Source organism: Bradysia coprophila, unplaced genomic scaffold (genome assembly GCF_014529535.1).
Source record: "Bradysia coprophila strain Holo2 unplaced genomic scaffold, BU_Bcop_v1 contig_232, whole genome shotgun sequence".
NCBI lineage: Eukaryota > Metazoa > Arthropoda > Insecta > Diptera > Sciaridae > Bradysia > Bradysia coprophila.
In genome coordinates, this window is record NW_023503493.1 from 11,077,491 (window position 1) to 11,090,068 (window position 12,578).

At 36.4% G+C, this 12,578-nt stretch overlaps 1 protein-coding gene and 2 non-coding genes across 3 annotated transcripts; all 3 read left to right on the plus strand.

Annotated features, from left to right (window-relative positions):
* The first annotated feature begins 403 nt into the window (after positions 1-403).
* Positions 404-11,140, plus strand: LOC119076587 (protein FAM76A). The gene is made up of 5 exons (XM_037183426.1): positions 404-617; positions 3,960-4,024; positions 4,198-4,317; positions 5,488-5,578; positions 10,378-11,140. Exons 1-5 carry the CDS (start codon positions 534-536, stop codon positions 10,930-10,932), a joined length of 915 nt encoding a protein of 304 aa, XP_037039321.1. The 5' UTR covers positions 404-533; the 3' UTR covers positions 10,933-11,140.
* Positions 11,141-12,333: 1,193 nt separating this feature from the next.
* Trnag-gcc lies at positions 12,334-12,404 on the plus strand. Its single transcript has one exon. It is a non-coding gene; the product is annotated as a tRNA-Gly (tRNA).
* Positions 12,405-12,480: 76 nt separating this feature from the next.
* Trnad-guc lies at positions 12,481-12,552 on the plus strand. The gene has a single exon. It is a non-coding gene; the product is annotated as a tRNA-Asp (tRNA).
* Positions 12,553-12,578: the final 26 nt, after the last annotated feature.

The following is a 12,578-nucleotide window of genomic DNA, read 5'->3' on the forward strand; positions in this document are numbered from 1 at the left end:
GGCGTCGAAAGTAGTTCTTGAAACATGTACGGTTTTTGACGCATGTAGCATTACAAAACTCGGGATAAAACTGAAATGTCACAACTCGTGAAATTGCCTAAAAACAATCGTCCAAAACAGATACACAAATGAAAGTGTCGTTTTAGTGTGTATATTGACCTCGGCTTCGCCTCAAACAAGAGTTTTTCCTCTTTGAAACTGTCACTTTGTTTTGGTTTTGAAAATGGTGAAACAAATTTCAGAATTTTTCTCGTTGTTTGGGCCCTCAGCATTAACAGTGATACGCATCTGGACGGTAGATTTTAGGCAACTTAGCGATTTCGTATTTTACACAATGGAACTCAACAAAAAACAAAAAATAAATTGACTGGGTCTAAGCGGCTGGGAATCTGTCAGCAAAAATGCTCAAGACATTCGCCATTTTTGCATAAACGACATAAACAGAATCGCCATTATTAAAATCGCGTCGCAAATAATATTCTTCAAATTTCAATTAATATTCAAGAATACGTTCTCCGACCTCCCGAATTAAAATGAGTGCAGTTCTTTTTGCTTGCTCGAAATGTTTCTCCAGACATCCGTTCGAAGAATTGTCTACGGGACAGCAGCTGTGCAAGGTAAATGATTGTAATGTGAAGCGCAATTAAATAATCCGAAAAATTGAATGCTAAAAACAGCTTACGAGACAATTTCATTGTTTAGCATCATTTACATCCTATGTTTCCTAGTGTTGTTTCAAAAGTAACCTTCGACAAATACCATCAACCAACTATCAATGGTATTTGTGTAAATTCAATGTCAATGTCAATGAATTACAAAGGCGAAGGCTAGGCCACGTATCTTGCTTTTTTTCTCTTTGTTGCAATCCGACATCATTTTTCGGTATTCACTTCAAGGCATTGACCTTAAGATAAATCCATGAATTTGTTTTCTTCTAATCGAATTGCCTCGAAGACAATACTCTCGAGTTCCTTAATTTTTGCGAGGAAATTGCTGCCAGTTGTGCCGTTGCAGCCATTAATTCTGTATAAGGCTCCATCGGAATTATCGAGATGAAAACGTTCTCTCCGAGTGGACAGTTAAACAGTGGTCGAAATTGTTTGGCTTTTGTTCAGTTTCACTCACTTTACCACCAACAAAGAAAAGCCAAAACTTTCACACTGTCGTCTACATATTTAGTATTAGTTCATCCAAAGCAGCTCTCTAGCAACCGCATACACATTTTTGTCAAAAGTATTAAGCCCAAAATCAGATAGTGTCCGCTGAGAGCTGCCTTGATTCATCCAACGCACTTCAAGCGTTTCCATTTCATTACTACCATCAGTTAGTCAATGAATGAAGGTAAATAAAATTCGCCAGCACCTTGTACATCTAATGTCTCAGTGATTCATTAGTGAAGTTAGGACCAAGGTACATGGTAATAGTGTGGGTTAGCCTAGGTTAACAATGATATATGAATCAGAAAATTACCGGAACTAGAACTACATAGTTGTGTAACGATAACTGTGACGTCCCACTTTCGTATATGTTGATGCGTAAACATTAACTGGTCGAATATCAACAATAATGTTTATATAAAATCGACATTTGCGCGGAAAATACATTTTTAGCAAAATGCGATAGTTGTACAAATCTGATCAACTGTACTAACTTGACATTAAAACAATAGCGTACCACAGCTAAAACTGTGCTAAATGTCCGAAGTAAAACAACCTAATGAACAAAGTAATTGTTCGTTTGTCACACTGCTTCCAGTGAATTTCTGGTTCAGTTTTCCGCTGATATTTGACCTCCGGATGTGCGGCATTTATGTGCCGTCACAAATGTGACAGCCTCGATAATTTCGATCTCAGTTACGTCACTTAAAGCGTAGTAAATAATGGGAATATTGTTGAGCGCCATAATCGATATTTTTGCTGAAGCCCCATGTTCTTACACTACGATTAGTGTAATGGTTGGGGTTTTTAAGCATTTTTAAAACGAATTATTCGTCTAGTAGCATGAATTACTGTATTTGTACAGCAATTCTGTTAGGGCTCGGGAACGGTTTAACTTCGCTATCGGAAACGGTCCATCCTTATATTTTTAAATCCAATTTTTTGAAGGCTGCTGTAATACATAATAAGTCCTGGTGTCAAACCTCCAAAGCCAGTCGCAGAACTTTTCTACATACCATGTGTGCCTGATCGAAACTTCGAAAAATCGTCATTTTTTAGTACCGGTGCAATTTTCATATAACGAGTTGGACATCGATCCCAATGGTCTCGTTGGAAGACTTGGGTCGAATACTCTCAGGGCTGATATTAGGTTAGGCTAATTTAACAGTACTCTTTTGCACACATCAAAAACCCCGCTTTCGTATCTAGGCTGTTCTTTTTGATTTCTCTCATTTTCCACTTGAAATAACATACGAAATCAGAGAAATTCAGCAGATTTTTTACGCGGGCCAAGAAGTGTGTATCGAAAAAAGATTGCCTTCGTAAAAATACTCAACGCCGATGAAACTTCGGTTAGTTGCACAATATTTGGCTTGTCCCAAGAATCTGTTTATTGGTGGCCGATCGACATTAGATATGTCTATACATACAAATACAGCATAATCACAATCTCCAATCTGCTAAGCGTTTTTCCAAACGCTCTACATACCTCTCATTATGGCCAGTTCATGCCCGCATATGTCGCATATGCATAGGCGAGATGAACTGGCCATTACTGCACTATAAGAAGCACTTGACTTACAGCTTCAACGAATTAATCGTAGCTTGCGTTACTGTAATACAACTTAGTGACGTATTTTTGGCCGATGAATTCTTTATAATATTTTTACCACGCAGTTGGGCTCCTTTTTATGCAAACATATAAAAATGAAGAACACATCATGATCTAAATTTTTGTTCATTTGCACAAAAATGAACCGTCATGGCTTCTTTGCTGTTATTTGATTACTTTTGGAAGGTAGTGCTCCCACCCGAAGACAAAGCCGTAGACAATCCCATACAGTTCATACACTGTACGAACAATTTTTGGTTTTGTTGATGGAAATGGATCGTTTCGTTGACTTATTAAAACTTGTTGAAAAAAAATCGACCATCTATAAAGTACGTATCCTTTCTTGTGAACCTCCTTTGTGGATGGATCCGATGTGATAATTCTTTCCAATAATCCTTCGCAATATTCATTTCTCATTGGTATCCTAAATTCGTTATCACAAAATTATTTTTTTGGAGGTTATTTCGGACTTACTGATCTAGCGAATGCACTCCAGTGCACTCTGAAAACTATGTCAAACGATGAAAGGATGTTGTAGGAACGGTACGTACAAAATTTCGTTGTGTGTGGTGTGAACATATATCACGTGATTCATACACGTTTGGCTTAATCTAATATGCGTATGTTATACTTACACTAGGTGTTAAGTACGTGCCACAAGTATATAACTTTATTAGATCGTTTACCAATTTCATCTGCCTAGAACGATAATCTCGTATTTATCCCTTTGACTATTTTAACGATTTGGATTATATACCACACCTTTGGCTCGGTACACAACTTTGAAATCGTCAAAATGAGCAATTTGAACAGAGGTACAAAATCTACTATTGAACGCAGTCTGTAGGTTACTTTCGACTCAGCCGGTGGATTACTTCGGAAAGGTGAAACATATCGATATAGCATGCAAGATTCCACAATCTTGGTCGAGTTTCATTATTCCGCCGTATTTACAGTGGGACAGTGGCCAGTTTAAAGAAGTATTGCGACGAAATTTGAGCTTCTGTACCGGTTGGAAGTAGGATTTTTTCCTGGAAAATCTTAGATTTAGAATAGGCCCGAGCTCGAACATTTTTGAGGGTCGTTTTTGAGTTCACTTTGGTAGCAGCTCTCAATTATTTCACTAACAGTCTCGGCTATACATCACGTGTATTATGAATATAGTCTGACAGTTTATTTCTCTTCAACAGGAATGCCGTGGAACCTTTCCGATCGTGAAATGCACCTACTGCCGATCTGAATTCCAGCAAACAAGGTGAGGATAATTTTCCTAATTTTTTTACACTTTTTTTTTCAAAATTATACAACACAATTATACGACAATGTATACCACGATGACTAATCAAACTATAATTCGTTTAACATCCCTTTTTCCCCCTTATTGTTGTTTGTGATTGCAAAATTCGGCAAACAAAAAATAATGAGTAGCAAAGGCAACACTTCAGCAATATGTAAAAAATGTGACCAGAATGTTAAACAACATGGCAAACCGTCAGCGTGTGAATGTTGCAACATTATTGCCGCATTTATTGGGTCAAAGTGTCAAAGGTTCGTACCATTGCTCTTTTTTATTGCCATTAAAACAGTTTGGGAAAGCAGTATTGAACAGTAAGAGACACGAGGATGCGAGACCCGATGGGAAGTTTCTCCTATTTTAAATGAATTGTAAAAGCTTTCGATGTGAAAATCATTGGTTGTGACAGAACCCAGAAAGTGAAATTACGACAATTACGACAATTGGATCTAAGAAAATATTACTTTACTGTGGACGCCCTTCCTAACTACCCTGCACAACCTGCTAGCAAAAAAATTCTTATTTACATATTATGTCGCGACATGTCGAACCTCAAATTAAGGCCGATCTTTCAATTATATTCCATTACTTTCCGATTTGCTATAATAAAAGCTAGAGTCTTTGCCTGTGTCATAGTGCTGGCTTAAAGATTATTCACTTCAGTGAGCTAGAGGTGAACGTTTTGTTCTAAATTTTGATGGTTTCGTCATCTACCGTTCGCTTGGCTTGATTTTCAGTCGTAATGAACAGGTTTTAGTAAAGAGGTAACGACGTCTGATGACATATTTTCCTGCCAACATTAACTGTCAGCAGCACATCCATAAGTACATACATTCCAGCTATGGTGCTAAACCAAACGTTCCGAACGTTTTTAACCTGTTTATTCAGGTTAACCCGAAACCTGTATTAGAACTGAACCTGAATCTTCAAGTGTTCCGGTTCAAGTCGAACCATAACTGAACCTTAAATTTTCGAGTCAGATCAGTTTGGGTTCGGGTAACCCAAAATTTTGTGTGATTTTCCGAAGGAATCAGATCAGATTCGGGTCGATCCATTTCAGGTTCATGTCAGGTTTAAATTGGAAATTGAACATTCATGTTCAGGTCAATAACAGGTTTCAGGTTAACCAGAACTTAAATAGATGTGAAATTCGAAATCCGTTAATCAATCGCAAGACTTTCATACATTGTGTGTTTGTAGTGCTGCCTAGGTCTGCACAGCTTTATACCAAACAATTTCCCTCTCGCTCGACCACTTCGGGTAAAATCGGTTACGTTGCTAAATCGTTTAATACGCTACGTTCAATACTGCTTTCTAACCAACCAAAATGTGTTTTGTTCAAATTATCAAAACCAAAAAAAAAATCGATAAAAGAATTTATACTCCGGCCATGTTCATGACGCAAAACATTTACCTAAAAACAGGTGCACAAACTCGGAGTTCAAATACGGGCCAGCGGTGAACTGCGATCAGTGTAAACAGAGATGTGCTTTTCGGCACGATGAAAGTAAAAAGGTTCGTGCTTGATCAGCAAAAAAAAAGTTGTCTATGCACTCGATCAACGATCCTTTATGTGTGTGATCGACCACAGAAAATAAAATAAAATTTCCAAAATTAGAAAAAGTTATTGGAAATTATCTCCGATAAATATCCACAAGCTCATAAGTTCGCGAAAATAATTTAATCCTTTTGCGGACGGCAATCTGTTATCTACAGTAACGATAAGTCAAATCTAATGAAGTACCAGATTCTGCACCAATTTATTGGAAATATATTTTGATCGAAACAAATAAAAGGATTCGATAATAACATACTGTTGATGGGCTTGCCGTCTGTGAAAGATTAATGAACGATGTTAATTATAAAACAAGAATCTAATGTTAAGCAATTCTAATTCAATCTAAAACGTAACGAAATAGAGGAAATTTTGTGTTTGTTAATTTTAGTTACCGAAAATAAATCATTGTCATTAGTTAAGAAGCTTAGTACATGCTGCAGACCTCTCAGCAGGCATTAGATTGTACCAATTTATAATGTTTAAGAAACGAGCCAGAATTTGCTGCTCATTTAATTTCGATGCGAATCCTCAATTTTCGAATTAAAAGAAACAAAACGAAATGAAATTTCTGTAAATAATTTAAAGACATAGACTTAAGTTACATCTGCTTGGATTGTATTCGAAAACATTAATTTACGCAATGGGTAGATAGAATTTTCCCCAAGTTATTTTTAATCGACGCTACAGTTGACGCCAGTGTAATTTAGACATGAATTCGTTTTAGCTGTTTGTCAGCTGGTCACTCATACAAGCAAAAGTGCTGATACGTGTTTTTAAGAAATAGTTACACGCACTCCAATGGCAGTGGTAAAACCGTATAAAGCCAGATGAACAGTTTTGTTTGTATGAGTGGATCAGTTACCAAACACTTGTAGCAAATTATTGTCTAAATTTTACTGACGTCGACTGTAGTTTAAGCAAAAAATTGCTCTACGGTCAAATTCCCTAAAATCCTTATAATTCCCGAAAATTAAAAAAAAATATTTTTTCTTGAATCTTGAGAATGATCAATCAAAATTGTTTGACTGGCTTACACATGGTCAGAAACAGCTAAAAAATCCAGAAGTTTTTCAATATGTGGAAGTAAATATGTCAACAAAATGACAAAAAAATGAGGAATTTTAGGGAATTAATTCCCTTAAAATTAGCCCTGTCCATGGTATGCGTCTAAAATGCACCGATTTTTTTACACATTTTATTGAAAAAATTGAATCTCTCCGAAATGTAGGCATAAAACAGTAGTATATAAAACCTGAGCGGTCAGAAAAATGCAGTTTCTGATCATTGCAATAATATTGACCACTTTGGCAAGTGAACCCTGTTCGGCGAAAAAAAAAAAAAATATTTCAAGCCGACGGCCGACGCTTGTAAGAGCCTGATGTTTGTTGATAATACATTTTGTTTCTGTAAAATATTTACCCGTTTCTGCTCGGTGCATTTTTGATGTATACCGCAATAATGTTTTAAGTCGATTGAATTTTTTTTTTTTCGAAAACTCCTATCTCCCAATAAAGAACCTTCATGGTCATATCAATCTCACAATCTCCAAATTAAAGTTGATGCAATAACATTTTGCTGTGTCAGAAATTACCACTGCCCCCAATCACATTCCACAAATTCCAATTCCACGAAGATCCAATTTAATTCCACAGATTTCGAGTTAGATTTTCAAAAATTCCAATATTTTTACATTAATCCCGGTAGTGGCATTTCCTTCTCCGTTTAAAAGTAGATTGTCCTGCTCAACATTTACCAAATAAATTTTACGATTAACTTTCCAGTAAACAGTTATCTAGATTAGAATCTCGTACGAAGATCAAAATTTTCAATGATTTGAGGACTGAGATTTGTATTCTACCCCAAATATCGAAATATGAAGACTTCTGATTTGAACACAATAGTTTCAATCAATACAATATTACCTTAAATGCTAAATTCAATTCGTTTTTCTAAATTTTAAGTTCCTATAGGTCTAATGTAGATCGTTTAAGAAATTCTTTGGTTAAAAAAATCTGAACTGAGACCATGAAAGAGTCAAATCGTCTCAGCATTTGCTTGGAGATTGTCGTTTTGACTAGTGGATCACACAGACGTCACACTAGTCAAAACCTCAAATTTCCAAGCAAGTTCGTAGTCTACTATTAAGAAGGATGACTTTGTAATAAGTGAAGAGGAAGTGATTACAGTGAACGCAATCTATGTTTTTGTTCTTTCCACTCCATTCACCGCATAAGTGAATTTGACAACTTTGAAGAGGGTGTGGAACATAAAAAGTTCAACTCAGCTCTCAGTTCAATAACAAAAATTAGCTCTACTTGCCGAAGCTAAATTCAATTTAAAATTTTTCGTTGTTGAAGCGTTTGATTTGATTTTTTATTGACAAATAATGTAAAAGAATTACTGTAAACGAGATAAATAGTGTGCGTTTGACATAAGCTTACATAGATACGAATGTTATGAATCTAATTAGTAGCAACACAACAAATCAAATCAAATTGATAGAATTTTACGTAAATTTAACATAGATTGAATCGAAAGATCCAACAGTTTCAATCGATATACAATCGCTAAACCGAACTGATGTGCGTGCATACGTTATTTTGCACCAGCTGGTCACATACAATTCCAAATGGGACCAGCTGGTGCAAAATAACGTATGCACACCAGTTCGGTTTAGCGATTGTAATTCGATACATTCCACAATCCACATTCGTTGCGAAATGCGTTACGACACGCGTTATCACATTATGATACGCACGGAGTTTTAATGTTGAATGAAGAAAATATTGACTTGAAATTGTCGGATCTTAAAATTTAAATTGGCAAAATTTAAGATGTAAATAACAGAATTTTGAAGAACAACTCGAGGTGTCAGACAGATCTGTTGTACTAGATCCTTGAATTAGACAGTCTAGTAATGGAGTTGATAACTACGAAGCAATTGTGAAATTTGTATTTAATTGTTAATTGCACAGAATCTAGATGTAAAAGTCCTTTCTTGGACATAAAAAGTAATTTGTAAGTCATGCAAACAATCTTATGAACCTACTGCGCATTATGTCTAAAATTCTCGATTTTATCAATTTTTTTGGTCTGAGTAGATAAAGGGATATGTTATTGACACCCCTGCGAATGGTCTCTCTGAGCCACTGTTTGCAGGCGCCTGAGAATAGTCTCCAATATCCACAGGAAGCATCGGGCTTTTTTTGAAATTATATTAATGAGTCTTGTTATATGCTCTGTCTCTGCGTCAAAAATGATTCAGACTTCATTCAATCAAATGACTGAATGCATATTATAATCTTCGTCGAGTTTTTTTATAATCATTCATACCAAAAGATAGTTTGTCGTCCAATTTTTTTTTCTTTTTTTATCAATTTCGGCACAAAGTATGTTAACTTCAGATTCTAGTTTAAGAGAAAACGTCCGTACAATATTCTTATCGAACGAAATGTACTAGACGCGAAAGTTCTGAGTAAAATTATTTGTTTTGATTTACAATCGATTAACTGTCGAGTTTGCTACGCAAAGACGAGTTTTTATGAGAATTCTGTTGATCCGAGGCAAAGCCTAGGTCAATAAACACAAGACTTTTTATTTTCATTCTGAGTTATGTAATGGATTTTACATACTGACACATTTAAATCTCATTAAACAGACCAGAATATAACTCTTATCACTTCATTCTATGCATATTTTACATATCTGCGACGTCAATGTGATTTGTTGTTTGACAATGCATATTAAATGAATACTAAAAGTTAACTGGTTCAGTTCATTCATGCCAAACTAACGAGATAAAAGTTATATTTTGGTCAAAATGAACAATTTCGATGTAGACTTAATTTAACGAAGCAAAATGTATTTAACAAAAATTTAGTTCTATAAGTAACGCCAATGGAAATGACCATTGACCAAAAGCGATAATAATAATTGAATAATATTGTGCAACGCACTCGAGTGCGATTAATTCATTTATCATTACCCCTGTACCGTTAACATCAATGACTAAAATTTATAGCAACCTAAGCCTATACCATAGAGTATATATAACTCCTGTAATTATGATTTTCGAATTGTGCAACTAGGATAAATCTTTACGAAAGTTCGTTCAACCGAAATCAAAGAAAATTGTGGATATTTATCGGTACAAATATTGAAGTAAATGTTTTGCGTCAGATTCTCAAGAAGCAATATGCTGACGGAGTTCGTTATAATATTCTCAGATGTAGTTGAAGTCTTTATGGTGCAGTAGTTGCTCATGGTGCTGTAGCTCCCATGGAACCGTATATCTCATGTAGTTATAACTGCCATGGAGTTGTGACTCCTATAAGGTGGTAAATTCTTATGAAATTGCGATTCTATGCGTTTTACTATCCATCTAGGCTTGTTCAGGCAAATAAAAATCGAATTATCTCGAAGCAGATCTGTTATTTGGTTCATAGGACCTTGTAGAACAATTTTATAGAAGAAAGTAAATAAAAATACGCACTCTCTGCGCGCAAAAAATCATCTTGAAACTTCTTTGCTCGGAGGGAATGTATTTTGATATACTTTCTTCAACAAGATTTCATGAACCAAATAAGAGATCTGCGTTGAGATGATTTGATTTTTTTGTGCCTAAACAGGCCCAGTTCATACGCTGTTACAATTTTTCATTGGCCTAAATTCTTACGTTGCCTTACTGTAAAATTAGGCAAACTTACCCCCTTCACCTAAAATTTGAAAATCTAATCGATTTCCTTATGCATTCCAGATCGACGGTAAATTGCTATGCTGGCTGTGTACCCTATCCTACAAGCGTGCGTTAGCTAAAGCCCGTCAGGTGACGTCTAGCCGAATGACCAAAAAACGGCCCAGCACCGATAAGCCACCAGCAAAGGAATCCGCCCACAAGAAGCAACGCCCCGACATTTCGAAGCCTCCGTTGCCAGAGATACCCGAAAAGGTGGCCAAAAATGCTGGCACTGTTGATAGTTCCGAACACGTTATTGCGATTCAATTAAAAGAACAAATTGCCAGCTTGCAGAAGAGGCTGCAGATGAAGGATCGTGAATTGTTGAGCAAGGACAAGCACATCACTGAACTGAAGAGTCAGAATTTCATTAGCGAAAATGAGCTGCGAACGAAGATGAAGGATGCGGAAAAGTATTACGAAACCAAAATCGATGTGCTCAATAAGAAGGTGGCTGGTTTGTTGAAGGAAGTGGCCCAACTGTCGAAAGGTGTTAAGAAAGCTAATTTAAATAATGTAAATTCGGTGGCTGCTAAGGACAGTGGTGGTTCTGGCACGGACAGTCCGCAGTCTTAGAACGTAATAGTTTTTCGTTTTGTTGTTGTTGCTGTGTGGAAGTGCGTACAAAGGAGTGACGAAATTATTATGGGTAAATTGCGGACAATTTGAGAATGTTGTGCCGCAAATTAAAGAATTTGTCGTTTTCTTTTTAATTTTACCTTTTGAATCATTAATCTTAGGTATGAATGTAACGTGTCATTTGTCCTGAATAAACAACAAAAAACAAAAATCTTTGTATTTCTCTTCCAACTTGTCTGTGGACACGGACACTTGTGGACTTTCTGTTACTTCGAGAACGGACCCTGCTTTTATATAATCGATTTTTTGAGATACGGTCAACGTCTGGTGATCCACAATCATAAGGCCACAATGTGAAACCTATGCCAAACTGTTTTATGACGGTAATAATTCTATCAGTTATAAAACCTCAGTTCTTCGACTTTACCTTTGAGTCCTTGAGTCCACAGCAACCGTACATCGTAAAAAATACAAATTGAAGTCAAAATGAAGAGTGGAATTGAAAAATAAAAGTTTTCGTTGACTGGCTGGGCCTGACAAGTTGATAATTCAAAAATTTGGCTTATCAGGCACGCCCTCAGAAGTTATACTATCTCCCTTAATTACCACCTACATTCAGACAAGTCTTCCTTTCTGGACGTCTTCGGGAAACAATTAGTGGAACAAGGGAAAATATTGAAAGCACTTAAGGGCTTGAGGGGTGAGCAGCACTCATTCTGTTTTTACATTCATTTTCTAGTTGGAGCTGTGCAATTTTTTAAGGGCTCAGTGGTCATACATCAGTAACAAAACTGGAGAACATTAAAGACATTAATTTCATTAGAGCATTTTATTGCTCTAGTAATTCTCAAAAAATCAGACTCAACAACTTATTGGTTAACCTGTTATGCATACTGCTAGATTTCGTGTAGAAAATTAACAAAATTTGGATGGTCAAATAAGCAGGAAAATATCAATTGAGTTTATCTTGGTTGCCTCAGCCATCAGTTAACTTAATTTTCTTAGCAGATTCCGTGGTTGCAGGGCGTAACTACTTCGTAAACGAGAAACATATATTTCTAATAGTTTCATTTAGGTGTTTCAAGTTTATCACAAACAATAACGAATGACCTGATGGAGATTCTACAGTGTGGAATCTACACTTGAAACTATTTTTCATTTTCATTATTGCAACACGGTTTATCGGAAATGATCGTATCGTATCGCATATATACGCGTGTCCTCAACATTCATAGATCTATTCTCTATACAATAACCCATAGTTTGTATATCTGCACGTCTGTACAAATAACACCGCACGGCAACCAATGACGAAGACTGGTTGAATCGTCACCAAAAATTCATTGATTTTGTTTGGCTGCTTTTAATCGATTTTCACGTCGAAGGTGAAGATCACAAGCATCGGTGGTTCAGTGGTAGAATGCTCGCCTGCCACGCGGGCGGCCCGGGTTCGATTCCCGGCCGATGCAATGTTTTTTTTTATTCTTATTCCTTTAGTTTCTGCGTTTTGGCAGAAAGTTGATTTTGTACGCGAACATTTTCATGTCCTCGGTAGTATAGTGGTAAGTATCCCCGCCTGTCACGCGGGAGACCGGGGTTCGATTCCCCGCCGGGGAGGATTTTTTTTTTATTTTAGCAATTGT

What these genes read in the sequence shown, in the direction of transcription:
- LOC119076587 (XM_037183426.1), top strand. Translation starts at nt 534, where the DNA reads ATGAGTGCAGTTCTTTTTGCTTGCTCGAAATGTTTCTCCAGACATCCG. An exon ending in CGGGACAGCAGCTGTGCAAG is followed by an intron (nt 618 to 3,959) that starts GTAAATGATTGT and finishes TCTCTTCAACAG; the next exon opens with GAATGCCGTGGAACCTTTCC. An exon ending in ATTGGGTCAAAGTGTCAAAG is followed by an intron (nt 4,318 to 5,487) that starts GTTCGTACCATT and finishes ACCTAAAAACAG; the next exon opens with GTGCACAAACTCGGAGTTCA.